This window comes from Lissotriton vulgaris, chromosome 2_2 (assembly GCF_964263255.1).
Source record: "Lissotriton vulgaris chromosome 2_2, aLisVul1.2, whole genome shotgun sequence".
Lineage (NCBI taxonomy): Eukaryota > Metazoa > Chordata > Amphibia > Caudata > Salamandridae > Lissotriton > Lissotriton vulgaris.
Genome location: NC_141688.1, coordinates 312,363,292 through 312,390,813, shown reverse-complemented (window position 1 = coordinate 312,390,813; position 27,522 = coordinate 312,363,292). Strand labels below are relative to the sequence as shown.

Sequence of the window (27,522 nt, the reverse complement as noted above, 5' to 3'; positions counted from 1 at the left end):
CATCCACCCGAATTCAACCCAAACACGGAGGAATATAAAAATAATACAAAGTTAAATTCTGTCCTAGAAAATTTTGCATCAAATCATCCCCTGCATAGTCACAGGAAATTTGAACATAAACATGGCTAACCACCAAGAAAGAAGTGGAAACTTAAAAAGAACAGATATTGGGGCATCCCAATCCAAATTTCTAAATGTGGCACAATCAACGAACCAGAACATGAATTATTACAAACAATGGAAGCCATGGGCCTTTGAACACTGAATGGCATCACTCGAGGAGACATTCCGATGAATGCCACAAATAAAACCAACAAATCAAATTCATTTCTGGACTATACATTCGCATCCCTTAAACTTTTTCACAAAATCTCATGCTTCAAAATCTGTAACAGGCGTGAAAGCGACCATTCGCCACAAACCCTTAGCATCAAAAATTACAACACAAAGTGGAAAACCTGTAAATCCATCAGCACACAAGAGCCAGGAACGAACTAGAAAAAAATCGGATGGAATGGATCGCCATCTTCCAGATATGAGTCTTGGAAAAAGTCCGGCTCAACATTTACCTGGGATTTTAAAGGCCAAATTTCAGCAGGGAGCTAAACAGAAGAAGAACTCAAGGCCGCTTTGGCAACATCAAATAGCTCTAGTCTATAGCCCCTTACAGACAGCCTAAGAGAGACACCTGGTATTTCAGCTTTCTCAGACAAGGAAGAAATCTGAAATAAGAAATGAAAGCTAATAATCTCCAGTCAAACCCACAGGGCTAAATAAAGCTCAGAGAATTACAGAAGTCTTACAAAAAGGCAATCTGGGAAGCAAAGAGAGCAAAATCAGAGCAAGGCTAGATTGACATAGTTCAAGCCTGCAAAACCAACTCATTATGGTCATTAATAAACCAATTAGATAGTCACAGCAAGGGACCAGTAGGAAATAACATCACTGAAGAAGCTTGGAAAGCTCATACATCCGCTTTTATGACACGCAAGACTATTGGCCAGTAAATACAACATTTTATGTGAAACAGCGTTGGCCTTCACACAGAGCAAAATCAAAAAAAAAATTGAGAAAAGCAGGGGGAATTGTGCACTTGGCCCAAATGGCCTACCAAAGGTCATATAGAAAGAACACCGGGATATCTGGAGGAGTTGTTTCCAAATTTTATTTAACTATTCCTTGACCTCAGAAACTATCCTGCACACTAGGCATGGCTCAATCCTACAGCCAATTTATAAAGAGGGCCCTTCTGGCTCTCCGGAAAGCTTAGAATGATAGACTTATTAGGCACTGATTCACAATTATTTGCAGGACTCATCTTGACAGAACCTGAAGAATGGGTTGACAAGAAAAAAGTAATCCCATCTAATCAGACAGGCTTTTGATCAAAAGCTAGTACTCTAGATAATCTGGTAGCTCAAAACAGGATTGTCAAAAAATGCATGTCAAAGAAACAATTACTATACACAGGCTTTTAGGATTTTCCAAAAGCCTTCGACCATGTCAATTGCAATTTATTATGGAAAAAGCTGAACAGTTGGGAAATTACGCCAAAATTACTGCGTGTAATTCAACTTTTATATTCCAACAACTGGGCCCAAGTCAAAGTCAGTCAGAACACTGAAAAATGGCAATAAAGAGAGGTCTGAAGCAAGGCTGCATCTTGGTGCCTGTACTATTTAATCTGTTTCTGGCGGATCTTAGTGCATACTTGGAGACAACCAATTCTTATCCACGAAAACGGACTACAAGGAAGTAGCCTCATTACAATACGCTGATGATCTTGTCCATTTGAATCTAACTGGTATGGGCCTACAGAGGTTAGTGAACCAACTAAACATCTATTGCACTAAGAATGAAATGGTTATTAATTTCACAAAAACACGGCTGTGATTTTTGGCAGTAAATTGAATAAGATCGGCAGAATTGCAACCCTAATCTCAGCTGTCCAGCGTATACACTGGAAATTACAAAGCCCGACCTTTAAGCCACTACTAACGATAATACAAACCAAGCTCCTTTCAACTCTCTGGTATGGCACTGAAGCTTTCCTGGGCACATTTGGGCCTTTCCTCAATAAATCACAAAATAAGGTCTTTAGACTTTTATTTCAGCTTCCACAAAGTGAATCTCCCTCTCTGATCCAACTAGAATTCATGCTAATAAATCAAAAACTAGCACAAACAGTTGCACTAATCAAATACATGTCATTAGTAAGTATGGGAACACATTACGAGCCTGATATGGAATGAAATTCAAAACAACATGCACCAAAATCCGAACAACTGGGCCCCAACTCTTAACATAGCATTAACACTGAAAGGTAGAGAGCTAGGCGACATGGCACTTCCGCACAACTCTTTTAAAAAAGTCACGCATGCACAACGATTGACACCTACAGGAGCTGCACCCCCAGAAATACCTTACGACATTACTCAGATCATTTTATAAAAACAATCTACTGCAGTTACGTTTTGGTCTATGCCAAACACTAGAATATATCCCCAAATGGCAACCACTGAACATGAAGTGCAGACTTTGCTTACTAAATTAAGAAAGCTTGACTCACATTTTATCAATATGCCCAATAATATTAAAGGAAAGAACAATTTTACTGAAAAGCTTTTTTAATATGTATGGTATTAGATCATGTTGGCACACTTTACTTTTTTTCATAGAAGGGGAATTCCCACAAATTATAGCTGCTTTCATAAAATGTTATCTTAACCCCTTCACTGCGGCGGCTATTCCGCCGCAGTGCTAAGGGGTGGGGCGGAAATGCGGCGGGCGCATGATGGTGATGGAACCGCTCCGTCACCAGCGTCGGTTGCACTGTGCTTATGACGGTGTGGTTCCGTCATGGCCCCGCCCGCTCAATAGAACGCTCAGCGCAGGCGCGGAATTCGCGCCGCGCAGGAGCGTCGGGCGGGCCATGACGGAACCGCTCTGTCATCAGCACAGAGCCACCGCGGCTGATGACGGAGCGGTTCCGTCATCAGCAGGGGAGGGGTTAAAGCAAAACGGCTATTGACCGCAAAAAGTTGGATGAATGCAACGTAAGATTGGTTCCACAGTGATTTTATCCAAACAGAGCACAATATGAACTTCTGTCATGCTTAAAGGAAAATGTTAAATTCAGATTCATAATATAGTGGTACAGTTTTTAATGTTTTTACCTGTGCAATATTTTATGTTTTTTTTTTAACCCCTTCCACACTCATGACGAGCTGGGCTCGTCATGGTGTAGCCTCCTCAAACACTGATGACGAGCCCAGCTCGTCATAAAACAATGAAAAAGAACAATTTGCAGCACAGAGGGGGAAAACGCATAGCAGCCATGGAGTTAAATTAAATTAAATTATCTTTACCTTTGTGCTTACAGTATCCAAAACTGCTCCCAGGTACAGAAGGGGCTGCTTTGAGAAGAAAATTGAATTTTTGTGATTGACCGGCAAGCCTAATCGACTGAGGGTAACACTTGCAGTCTGGTATTGTCGCACGCTTGCTGATATTTTGAAGCCTGGAACATGCAGCTGCCTATGTAAGGGTAGGAACGTCATTTCCCTCTTTGAAATTGCAAATCATCTTGTTATGGTCAGGGAGAATCCAAGCCTGTAGAGCGTACTTATCAGTTTGTATATTGACCTGGCACTGTTTGAACGATTTCATTTTTACCACCCAATTGTTTAAATATGGGTAAAGACTAAGTAAGGAAAATGCTACTTACCAGTATGCATCTGTTCTTGGCATGTAGAGCTGCAGAGTTGTACACTTTGCATAGATCGCCATCTGATGTTGGGCTCGGATGATTACATGTTGTTTTTGTCTTCGAAGAAGTCTTGTAGTCTCGAGACCGGTGACTCCTACTTCGGGGTACAGTGCGCATGGGCTACAGCTCCATCGTTAGATTGTTTTGCCAGTAGGGTTAGATAGAGTAGTGAGAAATAGAGAAGTGTCCATGTGTGATGTATCTAATTAAGATAATACTGGATCAGATAGAGGTATCCGGGGAGGAGGGTGGGTGTGTACAATTCTGTAGCTCTACATGCCAAGAACAGATGCACAGTGGTAAGTAGCATTTTCTGTTTGATGCATATGAGCTGCAGATTGTACACTTTGCATAGACTATATAGCAGTATCCTCCTCAGCAGTGGCTACCTGTATCTGTTGCAGTAGTTTGAAAAAGTGTTTTTAATACAGCCTGGCCCACACTAGCTTGTTGTTTAGCTTGCACATCTACACAATAGTGTTTTGTGAAGGTGTGTGGCGTGGTCCAAGTGCTGCTTTGCATATATCATTTAGAGGAATGTTTCCTAAGAATGCCCTAGATGCCCCTAGTTTGCGTGTGGAATGAGCTCTAGGGGGAATGGTTAATGTGCGATTAGCTTGAAGGTAGCATATTTGTATACATTTTACGTTCCACCTTGCAATTCCTGTTTTAGATATAGGATTGCCTTTATGATGTGGGGAGAAAGCTACGAAAAGTTGTTTGGTTTTCCTAAATGGTTTCGTTCTTTCTATGCAATAGAGCAAGCTCTTTTGACATCAAGAGTATGTAGCGCTCTTTCTGCTACTGAGTCTGGTTGAGGAAAGAACACTGGTAGCTAAACTGAGTGCTTTAGATGGAAGGCAGCCACTACTTTAGGTACAAAAGTAGGATTTGTTCTAAGAATCACTTTGTTATGATGAATTTGTAAGAATGGTTCTTGTATGGTTAATGCCTGGAGTTCGCTCACTCTTCTGAGAGATGTGATGGTGACTAAAAATGCTGCTTTCCAAGTAAGATATTGTAGTTCACATTTGTGTAGAGGTTCAAATGGAGGGCCCATTAATCTGGTATGGATTATATTGAGATTCCACACTGGAGAGAGTGGAGCTCTTGGTGGAATTATTCTTTTAAGTCCTTCCATAAAAGCTTTAATTGGTGGAACTTTGAAAAGAGACAGATTTTGTCTGTTCTGCAGATAGGCTGCTATAGCAGCTAGGTGTAATCTTATTGATGTATACGCTAGATTACAATGTTGTAGATGCAAAAGGTAACAAATGATGTTTTGAGTGGAAGCATCTAGTGGGTCAATGTTATTGCTAGAGCAATAAATGACAAACCTTTTCCATTTTGCAGCGTAGCACGCTCTTGTTGTAGGGCGTCTAGCTTATTTGATAACGTTCATACATTCCTGTGGAAGACGGAGTTATCCAAACTCTAGGATTTCAGGCGCTAGATCGCCAGGTTGAGCTGATTGGGATCTGGATGTCTTATTTCTCCATGGTTCTGAGTGAGAAACTTGGGAGAGAGAGGTGCAGTTTTTGATGTGGTACTACTGATAGCTGCAACAGAGTTGTGAACCATGGTTGTCTTGCCCATGTTGGAGCAACTAGGTTCATTGTCAGGGAATGCTGTTGGAGCTTCCTCACCAATGGAATGAGTGGGAGAGGCGGAAAAGCGTAAGCACATTTTCCTGACCAGTTCATCCATATCGCATTGCCTTTGGACAATGGGTGTGGATACCAAGTTTTGGCATTTTGTGTTTTCGTGTGCGGCGAACAGATCTATTTCTGGCTGCCCCACATGTGAAAGAATGGAAGAAGAACTTGAGGATGAAGTTCCCATTCGTGGATCTGTTGTGTCTGACGACTGAGCAGAACTGCTATTTGACTGTGTACACATGGTAGATGTTGTGCTAGGAGGTATATGTTTTGCGGAATGGCCCACCTCCAGATGCTCTGTGCTAGACGGGATAACTGAAGAGAGTGTGTCCCCCCCCCTGCTTTTGTATGTGATATATTGCCGTCATGTTGTCTGTATGTATTAAGACAACTTTGTTGAGGAGTTGCGGTCGAAATGATTCTAGCGCCAGAGAGATTGCCAACAATTACAGATAGTTGATGTGGAATTGTTTTTGCTGAGCGATCCATTACCCTGGAGTGGTTTGGTTTTTGAGATATGCTCCCCATCCGGTGGGCGACGCATCTGTTAGCACTAGCTGTGGAAGTGGCTCTAAGAACGACGGCCCTTTGGCAAGGTTTTTTTATGTTCCACCACTGCAGAGAGCGATGGGTGCGGTCCTCTACCAAGACCAGATCTGTTAGTTGACCTTGAGCCTGGTTCCACTGATGTGCCAGACATTCTTATAATGGGCGCATTTGCAGTTTTGCATGAGGGACGACAAAAATGCATGATGCCATCATTCCTATTAGTTGCATGAACACTCTTGCTGGTAGAGTGTGTTGCGGTTGAAATCTTACTAGTGTTTGTATAGCATTTATCCTGATGAGATTGGGGTAAGCTTTGGCTGTGAGAGTGTTTACTGTTGCCCCTGGATATTGTTGCATTGTAGACGGTTGGAGATGGGATTTGGCTAGATTTACTGTGAATCCTAGACTGTGAAGCAACTGTATTGTCTGAAGCGTGTATTGCACACCGCTGTCTTGGGAGTTTGCTTTTATAAGCAAATCGAATAAGTACAGGATGGCATGAATTTGTTGTCTTCTGAGATGGGCTGCAACAACTGCGAGGCATTTGGTGAAGACCCTAGGTGCTGTGGTGACTCCGAACGGAAGTACCTTGAACTGGTGTGTTGACCCTCTACCACAAATCTGAGATATTTCCTGTGAGAGGGATGCATTGGAATGTGGAAGTAGCCGTCTTTTAGATCTATAGTGGAGAGAAAGTCGCCTTGCTGCAGTAATGGAAGCACTTGTTGTAAAGTGACAGTGTGGAAGTGGTCTGAATGAATGTAACAGTTTAGCGGTCTGAGGTCAAGTATTGGTCTTAGAGAGCAGTCTTTCTTTGGGATAAGGAAGTAAAGGGAGTAAACTCCTGTCCCTTGATGAATTAGAGGAACTGGCTCTATTTCATCCTTTTGTAACATTGCCAAGACTTCTTGTTTAAGTAGCGTTAGATTGTCTAATAACATTGGGCACTGTCTTGGAGGGATGATGGGGGGTGTAGAAGTGAGTTCCAGGCAATAACCATACTGGATAATTTGTCTTACCCACCTTTCTGTTGTGATGGAATTCCAGAATGGTAGAACTGTGAGATGCGTCCCCGACAGGAGTGGGATGATCCGGGGAAGCGTAGGGAAGTCCCTGTTTATTGTTAGGGGAGTTGCAGGTTTTGTTACCTCTGCCTCTACCCTTGTTGTTGTTACCTCTGTAACTTTCTCTTTTGTAACCCCTAGAAAAGGAGCCTTGGTTGGGACTCTTATATTGGCTACTGACTAATGAATCTAAGGGAAGTTGGCCCTTAATGTAGATAGGGTCGCTAGGAGCTGCTTGTATTTTTTATCCACTCTGGGGTTAAAAACCCTAGCTCTGACTGGGACTTTAAATACCTCAGGAGCATGTCTGATAAGGCCTTGTAGCATAGGTAAGACATGAGTAGATTTTTGCGGTTGTGCAAAAGTTTCTAACAAAAAATCTTCTTCTACAGGGTCTGCATGAAGTTTGACTTTATGACTTGTAGCTGCTCTATTAATAAGTTGTGCAACCCCCACATTATCATCTGGTGGGGATGGCTTCTAGGGGTAGAAATCTGGAATATTTGTTAGATAAGGATCAGTGTTATAATCATGCCATGGGTCTGGCTCCTGTGGTGAATTAACAGGACTTAATGGCCTTGCATCGTCCCCTAAATCCCCATGTCCCTGTGAATCATCACTATCCTGTAAATCTGGAGAGTGTGGTGGTAAAATGATTAAGTTAGGGTTAACAGGTGGTGGAGGTGAAGGTGGAGAAGAAGTGTTAGTAGATCTATGAATTATCTTTGGAGGAACTGGAATTTTGGGTAAATGTTCTGGTTTCCTCTTTGCAGGTGGCTTGGTGACTATATGACCAGTCTTTGGGTGGATAAATATAGTAGTCTGCTTTGGATCTGGGAAAAAAAGTTCTTCGGACTCCACAGACTTGCTTGGCATTGAAGAATTGTCCTTAGGAACTGATTTTGGTTGTTTTGGGACATTGTCCGATACAACAGCTTTACTCGGTTCCGAAGTTTTTGGTGCCTTGTGTTTTGATGGTACCAAAGTCTTTTCTATATGTTTTGGTGCCGAATGTTTTTCAGTTTGTTTCGGTACTGAAGTTTTATCTGTTTTTTTCGGTGCCAGTGGTTTATCCGGCTGTTTTGGTGTCGATGCCTGATCGAGTTGCTACAGCGCCGACTTTTTATCCGAGTCTTTCGGTGCCGAGGGGTCTTTTATAGGTTTCAGCACTGAGTGCTTCGTCAGTGTCGACGGAAGAGGGCGTGGCAACTCGGATCGTTGTACCTTCGGTGCCGAGGGCGGTTTCTCAGCGCAGAGTGGTTGGCTCGAGCTGGATGGCTTTTGTCTGTCCTTCGGTGCTGAGCCCGAGGGCGGGGCGTTCGAAGTCTTAGTACGGTGCAAACCTGAGCCCGAAGGCAAAGGTGTTACCGGTGCATTGTTTTGGGCTGGGTCGGGGCCGGAGTTTCAGTACTCACGTCCCTTTGAGCAGGAGTGATGTCCTCATCGGCCTCTGCGTCGGAGATGTCTGCTTCTGAGTCCATGATTTCTTCTGACTCCGGAAGGTTATCGGGACCTGGAGTGAAAATGTCCGGAATGGAGCCTTAGCCTCGCTGCATGTCTCGGCGTCGAGCTCGACTATCCTATATAGTTTTTTTCGATTTAAATGAAAGGCAGGCTTCACAATTGTCCTCTCGATGTTCTGGAGAGAGGCACAAATTGCATACAGGATGGAGGTCCAAGTGTGGAAATTTAGCACCACACTGTGGACATTTTTTAAAAGGAGTCCGTTCCACCGACGTCCGTCTGTATCGGCGCGGGTAGGCCCAACGTCCTGCGTCGAGGTTCGCAGGCGAAGAGTGATAGAGGCTTTCGAGGTGCGCGTCGAAGGCGCGCGATCGAAACAATACCGTCGGTGAATGTAGTTGCCCGTCGAAGGGGTCTGGAAACGGTTTCGAACCGGAGCGCTGCAAGTTTCATCCGAACCCGATGGCGGAAAAAAACCAATCTAACGATGCGCACTGTACACCGAAGGAGTCGTCACCGGTCCCGTGACTACAAGACTTCTTCGAAGACAAAAACAACATGTAATCATCCGAACCCAACACCAGATGGCGATCTATGCAAAGTGTACAATCTGCAGCTCATATGCCTGGAACATGGGTATACCCCTTCTCTGCAAGTGCGTCACTCCTATTCCAGGCATTTTGTGAAAACCCCTGGAGAGGACTTTTCCCAAAAGGTAGGACCTTGGTTTGATAATGTGAATTGTCCCGACAAACTGGATTCATTTCCCCGAGTCCTCTACTCATTGCTATGAGCAGGTACGCCTCCTTGAAGTCTACAGTTGCCATACCCCCCCTTTTTCCAAGCATAGAATGATCACTTGCTTGTTGTCTTGAACTGATGTGTCTTTGGAAACCTGTTCAATGCCCTGATATCAAATATGGGCCTGAGTGTCACGTACCACATGAGCAAATAAATGAGCTCGATCCCTTGGTTCCTTCCCTTTGAAGTTATCTGCTCTATTGCCTCCTTGAGCAAAGAAACATTAACCTGTCGTAGTAGGCACAACTGTTCTTTGCTCATGATTCTACGCAGAACACGGTCATGGAATGGGATCCCTAGACCTCCTGGCATTGAAGGCTTAGTCCATTTGCCAACATGTGACAGAGAAGCCAGTGTACTGCAATCTCCATAGGGATACGCAACATGTGCACTAACAATGAAAGTTATTCCACACCCGCTTTAAGAAAACCCCTAGCCAGGATGTGGTGTTCTTAGTGGTCTCCTGATGTTTACTCAGAATAGGTTGCTGCAACATTGTAAAACAGATTTTAAAACAGGAAATTAAAAATTGAAAACAAACCAGGGAATAACCATATCGTCAATCATCTAAAAAAATCACAACAGAGAGGCACCTATCTCAAAGGAGGGAGACCACCAATATTACAATGGACTTCATCTATTATTCACAGTTGGCTAAGTCTTGTGTGTGTAATCCAAGATTGCGCAAAGATCAGCCAGTGTGCTGTGTGCCAATGATATGCTTTTTGGAATTCTCTCCTGGAATTGGTTTTCCAGACCCACAGGCACTAAACACTTAGCCCATATGCCTACATGAGACAGAGAACCCAGTGGGCTGCAGTCCTCTCTTCCATAGTCCAAAAAGCTGAAAAGCATGGGTACAAAGTGGTTTCTCTTTTGGGCTGGGAGGAGCATTTGTAGGAGGAAATTAGACTGTTTACTACTCCTCTATTTGGAATCCATTAGTGTCTGCAGCCCTTTGAATTAGAACTTTATGGACTGTAATGAGAGTGAAGGTCTGGATGGGTGGGATTTGGACCCCTCTTCAGGCGAGTCGGAGTAGAGGTCCTGCCATTATTCCACTGTTTCTCCTCCCTGGATGGATCCCTCCTCACCTTAACCCTCTTGTTTCGTCTTTGCACTCAATGAATTCCAGCCCTCTCTCTTTCTGCAGTTCAGGTGTGGTAGGAGATTCTAGCTCTATAAGAGTCAGTTAACTGACCTCTTCTATCAATGGTATCAGAGGAATTCTTTATGATTTCAAAGAGCCGAACTCCTTCCTCTTCTTCATCTGGTACTCCATTTCAGCCTTGAGGCGCTGCTGCTTCATTTCGACATGGAGGGACTTTTGATAGACTCAACCTTATTAGGCTTTGTCTTCAGTGTTGAGGCATCGCTTTAGTTTGGCTCTTGCTTCCTCCTACAATCCTGATCACCATTTGCTATGGAGGCTACTTCTGAGGGTCAATCTCCTACAAAGTCCTTAAGTCTTGAACTGTGGAGCTCTTTCAGCTTCGGTCTACCTTTGATCTTCAAAATATTAGGAGCCAAAGTTAATCTGTGTGCATTATGGCCAAAGATTTCGGCTCTGCCACGGTGTAACCTTGGTGCATTACCTTGTGGTTCTAGGTATTGGCATCTAGCATTTCTTGGCTTCAGTGTCCTTTAAGGGTATAAGCGTCCTTTAAGATATCTGAGCCTTCGCCTTTGGTCATCGCTCGACAAACCCAGATCCTTGATCAATCCTTGCTTTGGCTGTGAAAGTGCCATGGTGAAATGTGCCCAGCTAAGCACTGTGCCATGGCGTAATGTGCACACTTCTGTTTCTCTTGATTGAGGGTATGTGACTAGAACTGTGCAGGTGGCTGGCACCTTCGATTCAATATTCTTCGGGAGGTAGAGGTTGCACACATCGTGCTCGTATTATGTGACTTTGTAACAGTTAAGGCAAAATCTAAATGGGTGTGCTCCATACCCTATGCTCACTCTTGGAACCAAGCACTTTCACTGTGTAATTACATGAACCAGTCACCTGCTGCCATTGGTGATTTAGGTCTTGCTGAATGAGCCTCATCTTCGAGCCTGCAGAAAGGTATCAGGCTCATGCAAGATGACATGACATCTAAGAGAGATTTGTATAGCTTGAGCAGCACTGTTTGCTTGGAGCAAAATGCATGTGTTGTGATCTGAAGTTTTGTAACTCTTCCTTATTAGGGGAATGCCCTGCCCCAGCAGAGTGTCCACGATTACCTCTAGAAATTGCAATCTAGTGTGAGGATGGAAAGAGGATTTCTCTGAGTTCAGGATCAATCCTAGTTTGTGGGACAGACTAAAGCTGGCGGCTGTGGGGGCACCGGCCTATATCTTTAATGGAGCATTGACCAAGACGCCTACGGGTATATGCAGCGCTTTACAAATATTAAAAATAAATAAATAAAATAAATAAATTGACAACCTCGCTGTTCAAGTACGGGAATACGGGAACAAAGGCAACTTACAGCGCTAGGCACTTTTTAAAGATCTGGAATGCAGACGTCAGACCTAATGGAAGAGGCCAGAGTTATCAATGCTGTTCCAAGTGTGAAAAATAGCATGCACTGCAAGTTACTACAATGTATAGGGACATGAAAATACGCAGACTGTAGATCCACAGCAGTGGAGTACCCTAGCATCAGAAATACGTTTTGTAGGTGTAACATACAAAAATGGATTGTTTTTTCAGGAATTTGGTCAAATTTTAAAATTCCAGTATTGGCTATAAAACATCTGGAGTCGTAAATGGGTTTCCTTGGAAAATATTCTATGGTTCCTTTTACGAGATGGAAGACCATCTCTTGCTGTAGGTCCCGCAAGCACAGACAATGCTCTTTCCTTCACAGACGGGTGGTTGCTCTGTATGATTTCCAGAATGTGAACAGACTGCACTATTTGGAGCACCCATTGATCTGTAGAGATTGCTCGCCATTTGGAGGCAAGGTCATGCATTCTTCCCTCAACTGGAGGCACTTGGTAGGTAAAGGGGGCAGCTGGTGATAATCCAACTCTCTTCTAGTTGCAATGGGAGCATGCATGGGAAGTTTCTTTTTTCTTCACCAACGTTCTGCTATAGCCTTATCGCCGACCTCTGCCTGAAGAGAAGCCTTGATTGTGCCCGGATTGTCTTGCAGGTTAAGGTGTTCCTTGGCATCCGTATTGGGAGACAGTTCATCTAATAGCTCGAGATCTTCTGAGCCACAAACAGATGTAGAGGCAGGGTGCATTTATTGTAAAGCTCCTATGGAGCGGGCCATGTCTGCCTCCATCTTCATATTCCCCATCATCTACATGTTTATCAAATACATTTCAGCCATCAAAAAAGCATGTCCATAATCTTTGCCTGGACTGCTCGATGGAAGGGCATTGGCCGAAGCCATTCCTACCTCTGCACGACTGCTGCACCTGCAAGCTGACAGAAACCCGTCATTGATGGCTTCAAACGCATTTGCGCCTTCTTTGTTTATGGCCTTAACCTCATCCTCTATTTTGCGTGGGGATCAGATTAATAATGGAATGCCACTTCTGGCGATCATAATATTCCTGGGTGGACATGGCATTTGTAGCTTTATGGACGTAGCAGCGATAAAGCGGATCCAGCACCTCAAGTTGTCTATGTGCCTGCTATGCATGTCTGGAGGAGCTAAAGTCAGGGGGGGAGGAGGGGGGTTGTATGCATATACTTTGGCAGGCATTTGCATTTGTTTGAGACAACCCAAAGGGACAAAAGCCAGGACTGGGATATAGTTTGTAGTTTTCCGAGGTTGTTCTTTAAAATCATAAAGAAAACATTGCTGCTCCGTGGAAGTCACAGAGAGGTCAGACTTTTTTTTTTAGCTGCTCTTCACAGTTGTGCATGAAAGCAGGTGATTTCATCTAAAGGCAAATCAGGAGGTGTAGGCGATTTCCCCTTCTTGAGGAAGAATGTAGTCAATGGTGGATGTACTGTTGCAACTGAGGATGGCTGTTGCTGAATAAAGTGATGTCACCGCACGGATGTGTGACTGGTTCCTACTTTTGTCAACAATGGGCCACGGCCAATAGACTTTGCAAGTGGGGTGCCTGTCAATGGGGTGCGATGACGGAGTCATTCTTGTCAACGTCTTTGATGGCAAATCAAACTGGATGAGAGTAGTGCTGGATTTGCCTGATGTTTGAAAGAGGTGGCTGTGGATGCTTTTGGGATAAATTTCAATTGAGATTTACCACAGGCTTCCTTTATTGTGTTGTCGTTTTGTAAAGGTTTTGCGGACACTTTTCATGGAATGTTTCCCGGGGGAATTATCTTCTTTTCCAACTCCTTTTTCTCCGTCTTTTGGCATCAATAAAAGGGAGGTCTTGTGGATGTTGCAGTGGGGCACTATGAGTAGCAAGCATCATCCTCCTCAAATTCTGGTACGTAACGAACATCTAGATGTGTGGTGCTGTAAACAGTCTCTGAGCCCTGATCGTTACTGCATTTACCTTTAAATTCAAAGTCGAGAATTAGCATAGAGAGACTCAGTCACTTGAATAGATAAAACAAAACGTGAGTGGCACGTAAAAAACGGTTGCCAGCGGTGTGTTAATCGTTGGCTTCAACGTTGAGGTCAGTGTCAACGGGGTCTTCAATGGAGTAAATATCGGTATGCAGCATACCGGGAATATTCTTGGTGTGGTCATCCATATTATCTCAACGTCATACTGTAGGGGAAATGGTGTGGGCGACATGGACGTGGATTTTCTTAGACGTCAATAAATCATCAGCAGAAATTGGAAGTCTCTCTGGAGGTCTAGAAACTGATTTTCGTGCAGGTTTTCTTTGCAGTATTATGTTCTTCTTGTCTGGAGTGTTCCTATGAGGAAACCCCAGTGTTTTTGTGTGAGAAGGTTGCAGGCGCTTCTGGTTCTAAGTCCAGCTTAGGAAAGTCCATGTTTTCTTTTCTGCACTGCATTTGTGGAAATGTTTGGAAGAGCACTTTTTTTCATAGAATTATCCTCTGAAGAGGGGGCAGCCCAATTGATAGGATGGCATTTCTTTCTCCTGCAACACAGAGGGCCAAACTCCTCTCTGTCCTTTAGGGTCTGTGGTGGAAAGGTACTACAAATGTCGCGGCGCAAAGGCTTGTGTGAAGGTTAAAGGCAACAATACATCGCGCTTGTGGGTGATCAGTTTTCTGAACACAAGTAGTGAAGGCTTTAAAAAGATTCCTTGTCAGCCATGGTGCCAGTAGGTAGCTGAAAAGTTCTCTCAGGACTAGTTTTTCCTAAAATAATAATATAGGAGTCAGAAAGAAGTGCTGATTCTGACCCAGAGTAGACCAGAAAGAGTAACCGGTTACGGCCACTGACATTTTAATCGCGTTTGTAAATCAATCAATCGGGTCTGAATCAATATTTGACCAGTCACTAGATAATGATCTCTTTAGGATTGGAACCCTCACCCACCCTGAGGTGGCATGCCTCATCACAGGGTCCCCTCCCCACACCACACCACAACAGCATGCTGTGGTGTGGGATACAACTCCTGGAGCAGGAGAAGCTCTTCAAAATTAAATCAAAGATGGAATAAAGTTGGGGAAGGGGGTGGGGGGGGGAGCGTTCTTTAGTTTCATCTTACTGTTTACTTGTTTGCTTCATTACAGGAACTGAATGCATTTGTAACTGCTACATTGATACTGGTGATTGTCTCTGGGAACAGTCCAGCCCGAACTGCCAAGCCATGTGTTCCCTGGACCGGAAACAAGCTTCCGAGGACCGGTTTCTGGCATTCCAGCCGTCTTCAGCCCGGCTTGCTTGAATCCAGTGGCAACGTGAGCAAGGGACTCACGTCTGAGCATACCCTGCCACACTTATGGCGGCCAAAAGCAGTACAAAAGGGGGTGGTAATGGACGGAGCATCTGAACCCTATCAAACACTCACACCCAGTCAAAAGATCTGGGTTTAATCCATCACCGTTCTTTAGCCCACTCTGCCACCCCAGTTCAGACATGGCTATATGCAAATCAGTCTGACCCTGTGCCTCATGGGAACAGTGCAGCCCGAACTGCCAAGCCATGTCTTCCCTGGACCGGAAACAAGCTTCCGAGGACCGGTTTCTGGCATTCCAGCCGTCTTCAGCCCGGCTTGCTTGAATCCAGTGGCAAAGTGAGCAAGGGACTCACGTCTGAGCATACCCTGCCACACTTATGGCGGCCAAAAGCGGTACAGTTGCATCTACTTAAAATCATTATTAGTCAAACTCATGCGACTCTACGCTGTAGTCAAGCCATCGTTCCATGAGCATGAATGAGGGAATATTTTTGTTTATCGCTGTAATGTCAGACTTCCAACCATCAAGAAATGTTTGCCTGGTACTTTAAATGGGTGAATATATAATGCTTTTGATCTGACTATCATGATATGCCAACAAAGAGCTTCTTTTCAATTCAGGTTAATGCATACGACAGTCATAAAAGTTCCTTTCCAATAATTACCAAAGGCATGCAGAAATAAACATATTGCCACAAATATCTCCTTTTTGCTTATCAATGTTCATCTAGGGAAAACAGAGCAGAAAAAAGAAAAGCCAAGCTACAGCTTTGTTGTTTAACCAGCAATTAAATTATGTTGTGACCTTCCTTTTAACCTGGCTGCTTGCTACAGTAGCACGCATTATGATGCTTGGGTGGCTAAATCTTAACTTTATTACAGACGACTAGGCACGTCACAAGTAGCCTGTAATAAGGAAATTAAGAAACTGGATTTCATAGGAATTGCAGGGTTCCATGCATTATATACTAATATGTAATCTTTATTATGTACATTTAGGGTTAAACATGAATACTAACAAAATATAACCGTCTGCACCATTAAATAATACCTGCCTAGCCCGCTTGTTTTTATCCCACAGTTTGAGATGTTGTACCAAGAGGTGGCGAGCCAATGAAAGCTCCAGCCAGAGGTCAGGCTCTGACTCAACTCTAGGTCCTCTTGGATCCTTGGGCCCAAAACGAGCTGAGCTTTCATGTGGCTCCTGCCACCTACAATCTACCCTAATGTTATGTTATGTTAGGAGGTTTTTGTAAAGCGCACTATCACCGTAGGTTTCCTGGCGCTGATTGGGATACTGAAAAAGGCAGATTAGAGTTTATCCAGATTGGGGGAAAAGCCAGGTTTTAAGGGACTTACGGAAAAGGATGAGTGATGTGACAGATTTGAGAGAAAGGGGAAGAGAATTCCAGAATGTAGGGGCAAGATATGAGAAACTTCGGCCTCCCATCCTTGTAAGCTTAAAGGGTGGGATGACCAGGAGGTGAAGATGAGAGGATCTGAGAGTGCGGGGGGGCAGTAGGGGGTGGTAAGAGATTTCAGAAAACTAGGTGAAGGGCCAGTGAGGGACTTGAATACTAGGCAGCCGGTCTTGAAGGCTGCCCTGAGATTGATAGGGAGCCAATGCAGTTTAGCAAGGAGGGGCTTGGCCGACTGCCATTTAGGGGTCCTAAATACAAGACGGGCCGCTAATGCATTAAAAACTAAAGAAAAAAGAAAGAAAAAAACACTAACCTTTGCTTGAGATAATGGTATGTTAAAAAAACCCTCTCGCTGTGCATGTTTAAGTAGCACAAACTTCCTTCCACTGTGTATTTCTCAAACCATTTGGAAAGTTGCTGGAGACTGTACCTGCTTCTCAGGGCTTGGTCTGCTAAGCTGTAGGTTCTGTGGTGTTGCCAGTCTGGTTCCAGGAGCAGCAATCACAATGCTGGTGAGCTGCGCCGTGGGGAAGGTTTTGGCAACGGTTCCAGGCTGGCCGTTTACAAGTCGGACAGGATGGATAGAGTTCTGAGTGGTAGGGGTAAACTTTGTTGTCAGCATCACTGGTCGCTGAATAAGCTGGGGAGCGGCTAGCATAGGGGGTGGAGCTGGGGCAATAGGGATGTTATTCGGCACCACCGGCTTCGGTCGAACCTGCAAAGTCAACAAAACATATTTTATATGAGAATATTGTTGTGTCACAAGAGTATAGCCTTCAGAGGTTTGATGCCCACCATACCAGTCACTTCAAAATTGATCTAATTTACATTGATACATTTGTATATTTTGCCTTTTTACTTGGTTTTATGGAAAGGAGCTAGGGTTAAAACAAGAATCTTTTGCATTGTATCTTGCTCTGTCTTCTAAAAGCATCCTTGGGCACTGCCTTCTGCTGCACACAACTGGATAAAAAGTTACTTACCTGCAAGTAATGATCTTTCTTTTCAATACTTTATCTGCAGATTCCTCAACTGCAGAATATAATGCTATGTGTCAGACTATACTCAAAAACTTCAAAGCCCTCACGTCGCAGGTACGGGGTGCTGGTTTTGTATCTATGCCTGAAGTGGCATCAGATATTGTCACTGTAGCCATATAGTGCCCACCCTGGAGTAGCAACATCAGTTTCAATCCATTTTCCCCCAGCTTTCGAGGCAAGTGGACATAAAAACAGATATAGTTGTCCAGTAATAAAAGCAATTTGGTATCTTATTAACTTTCGCTATAACATATTCGAAGCAAGCCGATAGTTGAGGAATCTGCGGGTAGATAGTGTCTCCACCAGAAGGGAAGTGTCACTTATCCAGTAGGCATCTGTTCATGGTATATGGTACAGTAGATTGACTTGCTTTGCAAAATCCCAAAATCTAGTGTTGGGCCCGGAAATGAGCAAGTTGTTTTCTTCGAAGAGTCTTTCAAGTCACAAGGTACTGTGACTCCTTCTCTTGCTGGTAGTGCCCATGGACATCGACTCCACTGTAAGATTGTTTTCCAGCACAGCTATTGAGCGTGGTATGTGTAGCAAAGCGGTGTATAGAAAGATAGCCATGCAAAGAAATAGCAATTTGAAATATAAAGATGACTTCAATACCCACAGGCTACCAGGGAGGTGGGTGGGTGCATGTGTATTTACAGCACTACATACCACAAACAGATGCTTACTGGGTAACATTTTCAGTTTGAGGCATGCGTGACTGCAGATACACATGCTGTGGTTAGACTGTAAAGCAGCCCTCCCTGAAAACCGGTGGCGAGCCTGTGAAAATTGCAGTGGTTTCAAAACGTGTACACAGAACTACCTGGCCAACATTGGCTTGCTGGCGGCTAGCACAGACACAATCATGATTTCTTAAAATGATGTGGCGTGGACCATGTAGCTTCTATGCAGATGTCGGCTATAGGAATGTTCCCAAGCAAAGCCACTGAGGCTTCATTTTTCCCCCAAGTAGAGGGGGCTCTAGGAGGGATAGTTAATGTTCTTTTGGCTTTGGCATAGCATGTTTAGATGCATTTAACAATCCACCTAGCAATGATTGATTTAGAAATCTTTCCTTTAATGGGGATTAGAGAAAGCAACAAAAGCGGTTGTGTTTTCCTAAACGACTTATTTCTGTCAATATAATGCATGAGGGCTCATTTTAACTTTAATGTATGGAGAGCCCCATTCTGCAACTGAGTCAGGCTAAGTGAAAAAACTGGGAGTTCACTGGATTGATGAAGGTGGGAACTTGGGGTCGGAGTGGAGGAAAAGCCCATCTTTGTATATCTGGAAGAAAGGTTTTTCGAAGGTTAGTGCCTGAAGCCCACTGACACACCTAAGTTAAGTGATGGAAACCAGAAAGGATACTTTCCAAGAGAGAAACTGGAAGGCGGCAGGATTGGAAGGGTTCAGATGTAGTCCTTATTAGTCTTGTTAATACAATTTAAAGATTCCACGTCAGAGCTACCAGGACCCGAGGAGGAATGACTCTTAATAGCTTCCAGGAAGGCTGTAATGACCAGAATATTGAAGAGGGTAACATGTTGCTTGTTCTGAAGATAAGCAACCAAGTATAATCCTATGGATGTGAAAGCTGAACCACAAGTTTGCAGGTGAAATAGGTAGCAATTTCTTGTACATTGACTGCTAAAGGGTACAAAAGTTTGGACCAACAATAGTACACCAATCTCTTCCACTTTGCAGCGTAATTGGCACGAGTAGTAGGCCTGCGTGCCTCTGAGAATGTCCAAGCATTCGTGAGAAGGTCCAGTCTGTTGCGGAATTTCTCTTTTGGAACTACTGAGAGTACTTAGAGGGTCGTGAACCATGGTTGGCGTGCCCAGGTGGGAGGTACTAGGTGAAGGTGAGAGATCTCTGCCAAAGCCTCGAACCACAAATGGAAGTAGTAGAGGAAGAAAAGCGTAAGCAAATTTTTCTGACCAACTCATCCATAGTGCATTGACTCTAAACTGTGGGTGTGGTAATCTGGAGGCAAAGTTTGGGCATTTGGCGTTTCTGCTATGGAGAAGTGGCCCATCTCTAGCATTCCCCAATCCTGGAAGTACTTGAGAAGGACTTGTGGATGGAGTTCCCACTCGTAAACTTGTTGCTGCATACTGCTGAGGAGGTCGGCAAAGATGTGTGAGCTGAGGAGATATGGTGCCCCCTTGCTTCTGAAGGTAATACATTGCTGCTATGCTGTCCATTTTAACGAGGACTAACTTGCCAATGAGGTGGGGAAAGAAAGCTTTTAACACAAAGTGAACAGCTAGTAGTTCCAGGTTATTTATGTGGAGACCGCAGAGATTGGGTTTCCATCAGTCAGGTCCAGTGAGTACACGCCCCCACTCCATTGTAACGGCCTTCTGCAGAATTGGATTGAGAAAAGGAGGTCCCTATAACAGGTTGTTGGTGTTCCACCATTGCAGAGACTGAGAAGTTTGACAGCCCACCAACACTAGGTTGCTCCATTCACCCTGTGCTTGAGACCACTGGTGCACTAAGCACTCCTGTAATAAACGTATGTGCAACCGGGCATCAGGTACAATGGCTATACAGGAGGCCATCATCCTGAAGAGGTATGTGACTGTCCCGACTGTGACCTGTTGGCTTGGTTGGAAAAGAGGGATATGGGCCTGAAAAGACTATCCTGGCGGCTTTTGGGTACCCACTTCCTAGTTGAGAACTGCCCCCAGATCATTTTGAATCTGGAGGGGTTGAAGGTGGGATTTTGAAGTGTTGATAGTAAAACCTAACTCGTGAAGCAGGATGATGGTGACCTGTGTGTGCTTGTGGTATTTCTGACGAGTGGCACTCTTGATGAGCCAGTCGTCTAGACAGGGGAAGACGTGGATGCCCGCTCTGTGCAGGTGAGCGACCACCACCACGAGGCACTTGGTGAAGACCCAGGGTGCAGTAGTGACTTCTCAAGGGAGCATCTTGAATTGGAAATGCTGTCAGCGTAAAACAAATTTGAGGTACCGGCGATGTATTGAATGAATTGGAATGTGGAAATAGGCGCCCTTGAGGTCGAGTGTGGCCATGAAGCCGCCTTGTTGAAGTAGCAGGATGACATCCAGAAGAGTGAGAAAGTGAAAGTGCCCTGAGAGAATGTAATCGTTTAAGGGCCTGAGGAACTTGTCCTTTTTGGGGGATCAGGAAGTAAAGTGAGTCGATTCCTGTGCTATGTTGATGAGGGATGGGTTCTATGGCTAGTTTTTTGGAGGAGCACTTGTACCTCTTTCCTGATCTTTGGTGTTCCAGGGGGAGATTCTGTGAGGTGGAATGCTGGGAGGCATGCAAGCGAGAAGACTATAACCATGTTGGGGGAATTTAAAATCCAGTACCTACTAGGTGGCGTTCCGCCATGCAGGAAAAAATTTCTGGAGACAATCTAGACTGGTGTTATATGGTTGTGGAAGGAGAGGTAATTCTGGGCTTAGTAATGGTGGCAGCTCTTTGGCGTGAGCAGCTGTTACCTCACCTTTTGGGCTGTTTCCTCTATTGGTGCCTCGAAAACAGCCTCTGGGAGAGAGGTTTTGAGTTTGTGGTCATTGGTATGACATGGGACGGTAGGATGTGTGACGAAAGTAGCTGGGAAAAGTAGGGGCATGAAGGGCACCAATTGCTTTAGCCTTTTCAGTAGCCACCGTAATATTTTCTAATAATGTGTCAACCTGCAATCCAAAAAGATGTTCCCCATCAGACACAAATCCATGCAGGTCTGGTAGAAGGACACTAGAAAATACCCCTGTAGCAACAGTATCTGCAGCTTCTAGGGCACAGCGGATGGTGGTGTAGGAGATCTGCTACCCTTCAAAGACTATCTTATAGCCCATTTTCTTGTGCTCCTCTGGGAGATATTGGAGGAGTTCCACAATGCCATCCCAATAGGCATGGTAATATCAAGAACGCAGCCTAATGGAATTGGACAACTGTGCAGCTACCCTAATACCAGCAGCATCTATTCGCTTACTCAGTTTATCTGTTGGAGGGCATCACCAGTGCTCTGAGAGCTGGCCCTTTTTCAGGCAGTAGTGACTACTGTAGAGTCGGGTGAAAGCTGTCCCCGGATAAGGAGATGGTCAGTTGGGGAAGCCTTATATTTTTTTTCCAGCCTTGGAGCAATGACTACGGAGCGTACTGGGCTGTGGAACATGTTTGGGGTGTGACGGAGCATGCCTTTAAGCATGGGGAAAAGCTTTGTGGAGCAGTGGGTGGAGAAAAGGGTCTCAAAAAGGAAATCCTCCTCTAATGGTCCAGTATGGAGATCCGCCTTCTGAAAGGAGGCAGCAATACCAATTAAGTCGTGGTAGGAGGTGGTATCATCAGGAGGGGATGGTCGGTTAAGGTAGGGTACAGGTCAAGATCTGGATGCGCTGGTGGGTCAGTGTTCTAAGTGTCCCAGAGACACTGAGCCGGTTGTGGAATGTCAAATGTATCCCCTTCACTCGTGCCCCCAGATCTGAATGAGGTGACCCCTGAGGTGTCTATGGCATAGGTTCGCCTGGAGAAGTGGGTTGGGAGGGCAAATGTTGTGGAATGGATAGGGGTGGTGGAATAGTCGTGAGAGGCAAAGGGCTTGGGGCCTTCTACACTTTCTTGCGCTGCTTTGGTGGAGGGGGTATGTCCAAAGCTTCTTCAAAGGACAGTTGCCGTTTGGATGGTTGAGCAGCAGATCCCGGAGGAAGGGTGAATATCTGGGCAGAGTGTGGATGAATCATGAGATATTTCAAACAGGAGTCAAGCTCTTCTTGCAGCTTGTGAAGTATTGGTTTGCCTATTCTTCGATGCGTGACTTGCTGGTCGGTGCAGATTGTCTGGGCTCTGATGCCAATTTCAGCTTTAAAGTCGAAGTTGCCGGCTCAGACTGTCCGATCGGTTCTGAGGCAAGTGCTATTAGTGGCAAAGTGGTCGGTCTTGATGGTTTCTTCGGCGCTGAGCTGGGGTTGGGCGGTAAGATGTTTGTTGGTTCCGACCATGGCCCGAAGGCAGTGGTGGCACATCAGTCTGTCTATGGTGCGCAATTGTTGCAGGATGAACCTTTGGGAAGAGCTGTTCAGCATGAGATCGGTGTTGAAGTGGGGTGGTTGTTTTACTGTACTCTCAGCTGCATCTGCTTGCGGTAGATCTTCAATTGTCAGCTCGGAGCGGTCTTCGGGGGAGAATGTCCCTTCGTCCGAGTCAGACAATTATGGATGGTGTTCCCCCTTGATGCCCTCTGTGCCAAAAACGGCTGGGGTGCTATCTTCGCTCCTCCGTGATATCTCGAGACGTTGAACAAAAAAGTTGCATAGTGCTTTCTTAAGAGTGAAGGTGTAGCAGGTATCACAAGCAGCCTTGCTGTGCCCTTGGGGGAAAGAAGTTGCAGACCTGATGGAGATCAGTCAGGGGGTATTTTGCATGACAGCGAGAATAGTAGCAAAAAGGCGTCCGTTCCATCTCAGTGTGCACATGATGGCAGATAATATGCTTGAAGATGGAAGAAGGCCCACACTGGCCCGAGGTCAAAGGAAAGCCACCCAGTCAATTCAGGAATCGCAGAATCAAACAGTAGGGAAATAGAAGCCCTATCAAGAATACCGAAGGAGGGAAGGAAATATGTAACCAAACAGTGCCCTACGATGGTGTAGTACCGGAGCACGAAAGTACACATCTGAAACCGATGACAGAACTAAAACAATCCAACAATGGAGTTGATGCACATGCGCACTAGCAGCAAGAGGAGGAGCAACAATACCTCGGGACAAAAGACTTTCTTTGAAGAACAACAACTTGCACACATCCAGGCTCAACACTAGATGGCAGGATTATGCACAGCATGTGTATCGGCAGCCACACATGCCTCGAACAGATTATCACCAAAGTAACTTCCTTCTAATGGATACTTCTACCTGTACATTCCTCACCTGTAGAATAGATTTGTAGCAATACCCTGCCCAGGAGGAGGGTTGCTGGATGGTTAGACTAGGAAATCGAGTGGGATATGTTTGGCGAAGTGGCATTCCCTAAGCGCTAGAATTTTGCCAGTAATGCTTGGTGAAGGTGTGAAGAGATAAATGCGCATATTGCGGTCTTCCAAATCTCTACTAACGGCACCCTTCCGGATAGAGTGGTTGTGTTGGCTCTGGTGGGATGGACTCTGATCTCTTATGGGTTCCTTCTTGGCCAAAGTGTGGGAGGTCTCAATGCAGCAGATAATTAATTGGGACAAAGTTTGCTTCTGAGGCACTTTTCCTTTCTTGGCACCATAGTAGCCCGCAAAGAGCTAGTCATACAGTCATACAGTCATATTTCCAAGATATGATCCAGGTAGTAGTTAACTGTCCGCCTAGGGTCCAACTTGTACAACCGCTCCACCTCCTCCTTCATGGGATGGGGCAGGGGATAAAATGATGGGAGGGTGATGGACTGACAAAGGTGGAAGTACGTAGAACCCACCACAAAGTGCAAGTATATCCAATGGATAATGGAAGTATGCACCCTGCAGGTTGAGTGATACCATCCAGTATCCAGCATCTAACACCATAAAGATGGTCAACATCTTGAATTTTTTATTTCTGAGGCAGAGGTTCAAGTTTCTGAAGTTTAAGGCAGCCTACCCACTTTCACAGAACAAGGAAGGACTGGGAGTAACATCATTGACCTTTTATGGTTCTTGCACTAATTCCACAGCTCCTTTTCACAAGAGTAGCGCCACTTTTTGCGGAATTCTGAGGTAATGCAGGAGTGGGGGGGGGGGGGGCGGAGCCTGAAGTAAGGGAATAGTGTATTTTTTTAATGATCTGTAGGATCCACTGGTCTGAAGTGATGGCCTTACAGGTCGGTAGGAAGGAGGACAGCTGCCCCACCACAGGCTTCAAATGGCTTGGAGGGACTGAACTAGCCCTATTTGCTGGGTGGTGATAACAAGAAGGATTGCATATTCGATCTTTAGCCCTTTCCAATGGCACTTTGTATACACTGCTAATGGCACTTTGTATACACTGCTAAATGCACTTTGTATCCACTGCTAGACAAGCGGGTTCTGCTGTTGAGATTGTGACTGGTGGGGTTGTCGCTGGTGAAAATGAAATCTCCTCAAGAAGCCACAGAAAAGGGGGGAGGAGCCAAGCTCGCGACCGTGATGGCCGCACTGTAGCTCGGCTCCGTCAGCCTTCCTGCCTGAATCGTAAATCCTGTACTTTATCCTGCCCCAATGAGACACATTCGACGGAATATGGAAATATGAAAGGCTGCTTGCACTCACCGTTTGTCCCGGGAGCTCCTGGGTGCCGCGGATCTTGAGCTGTGCCCTTGTTTGCTCCAGAGCCTCCGTGGCGTGCAAGCCGGGGACTCGCCTGCGACGGTCGGCCGGAGCGGAGTATCGACGCCGACCCCTGGTGGAGGAGAGGAGTCGGCTGAAGAGGCCATTGTGCGGTTGGACCGGTGACGACTGACCGGGCCCGGTCTGGTGGCCCGGGGGCCCAGCTGCGGGGCGCGGCCTCCCTCGGACGGGGGTTGATCGTACGGGTGGTTTGTCCCCCCTTTGTTCTTCTGTCCGGCCATCTTGAAGCCCTTCGCCCGGAATCGGCGGGCGGCGCCCATGAGACGGTGGCCCCGGCGACCCCCTGTGTCTTGGCGACCCGTGTTTCTGCACCAAGATTGCTATAGCGGGACCCAGCGAGACTCCGCTGGGCCTTGCTTGACGCCCCGGACCAGGGTTGAGGAACGGAGCGGCCTTGTTGCGCCGACAAAATGGCGGTCGGCGCCCTGGGTCCCGGACCTGTTGGGGGCGGCGAAACTGGTCTGTCGAACCGCACGTTGGCTGCAGAGTGTGGGAGTGAGCCCACGATTGGCGATGTCTTCGCCGCCTTGTGTTCCTGGCGTGCGACCATGGCCTTTGCCGCAGCTGTGCAAGATAACGGTTCTGCCGCCGGGCCTGTTGGGCCGCCCCCCATGTGTGAGGCCCGACCGAGGGAATGTGCTGATTTGTCGCTCCCGGCTGTTGAAGGGCATGCGAACGCCGTTCATCTGGGATTTCATATGTCTGTTGTCTCGAGTCTCCAGGAGGTTTTGCTTGAGGTGGGAGAGGGCCCCACGCTGGGGTCCGTCCAGGTCAGTTCTGCTGGAGTACCCGGCGGCTTTTTGACTCGAAATGCTTTGAGGGGGTCCCACGGTTGTTCCGTGGGGGACGCCTCCCCCCTTTGGTCGGCGGGACTGCACCCACGCTGCCTACTGCTCCTGTCGTTGCTCCTCGCCAGTTTGGTCCGCGGCCGCCATTGTTTGTATTGCTGCTCGAGACTTGGATCTCCTGTTTTGCACCCTTGGCCTGCCTTGTTCCGATCCTATGTACACTTCGTGCCTAACTGGTTGCTGTATTCTCCTTTACTGTGTACTAAAGTAATAATCAGGAGAGGACAGGGGTGAGATGGACTCGCCTCGGCGGACTGCTAACTAATGTGTGGAGATGAAGACCGCTCGCAGCTGTAACAGTATGACCAATTCCTCTTCATGTTCCTGATGTTTGATTTTGTGTCGATTTCATCTTGATGTGGGTCCTAACTTTGTTAAGGCGGGGGTGGGAGCTCAAGGTTCGATTGCATATCTCCTCTCCCACTGGTTTTTTCTTCCCCCTTTCCTTCCCTCCTTTTTTACCTGTAGTGTTCTTCCTTACTTTCTGATTCTTCTGTATTTCGGGTCGAACTTAGGGCGACAGGCACGCTGCAGGGGGGGGAGGCCGTAGCCTTCTGCAGGGGTGCAGGGTGGTGTGGGTGGGATGGGGTCTGTATATTGTTCGTTTTTTTTCTTAGTTCTAAGGCTCTTTTGTATCCCTTTATCGGGACGCTGTGTCCGCACGCATACTCCATGGGGTGTTCGCTGGCAGTGTAGGACATGACTTCTTCGCGTTAATATAATGATAGCACATTTACACGTCCTACTTGCCTCGTCCCAGATTGTGGGTCTTGAGTATTGTATGCCTTATTTGCCATGGGGCGCGTACTGCGGCGTTGCGTTCATTCTTCATTGTTTTTCATATTCCTTCTTTTACCCTTCCTCTCCTCTTCCCCTTCCTTGGGTTAGTATAGCGGATGGCTATCTTTGTGTTGCTGTTCTGACTCCTCTGATTGGCACCAGCACATATTCAAGTGGTGACGGGTGGAGGGTGGGCAGCGGCGGGAACTGATTCGAACGGGGAAACTATGCGTTGCCCTTGCCAATTGTTGCTATTATTTCTGATTTTAACTGCTCCCTTGTACTGCTGCTTCACCAACTGCCCGCCATAGGAATTAGGAAATTAACAGTTGCAATTGTTCCTGCTATACTTCCTACTATACTATAAAATTAACCTTCTCTTATCCTGCTCCTGGCGGTTATACTGGGCCTTTTATTGATTACTGATTGTTCATAGAATGCTGAGGAACTGCTGGAGAACTTCTATCCTGATTTTGTGCACTTGTAATGTGTTGTGGCCGGCCTGATTGGTTGTAGGCCCGTATTTGTACGCTTCTGCTTGCACAATAAAGGTTTTAAAAAAAAAAAAAAAAAAAAAAGAAGCCACAGAAAAGAATCCCTTGTAGGAGCTAGCAACTGAAGTCCCAAGGAGCGGACATTGCTTTATTGGCGTTAAACTGTTCTAGCCTCGAATCCCCCCAAACAGGCCTGTCCCATCAAATAGAAAGCCCCTTTGGGTTTGCTTGGACAGGGATGTGCGGATTGAGACAGAGTTACCACTGGCACAGGCAATGGAGCAATGGGCGTTATCCAGTCAATATTCTATAATGTAGCGTGATGCATTCTGCCGATCATGGACCAACTCTTCAAAGTGCACTCGTCTCTTCTGGTACATTAGATACCACAGCTCAGAGCATGGGTGTAGCATACTAGAAGGCAGTTTGCATTCAGGGACTTCAAATCGATGCTCCCATCAGAGATGGTCTTTTTCCCCAGGCCTCTAAGAGCTATGACCCTCT

General features: G+C 45.8%; 1 protein-coding gene across 5 annotated transcripts in view; it reads right to left on the bottom strand.

Annotated features, from left to right (window-relative positions):
* The window catches only part of PHF21A (PHD finger protein 21A), a 679,011-nt gene that overhangs the window by 334,957 nt on the left and 316,532 nt on the right, over nucleotides 1-27,522 (bottom strand). For all 5 annotated transcript variants that reach the window (XM_086959648.1, XM_086959652.1, XM_086959650.1 and 2 more), the window contains one exon: nucleotides 16,960-17,244. In XM_086959648.1, coding sequence (XP_086815774.1) covers nucleotides 16,960-17,244 — 285 coding nt within the window. The remainder of the gene's footprint in view (nucleotides 1-16,959; nucleotides 17,245-27,522) is intronic.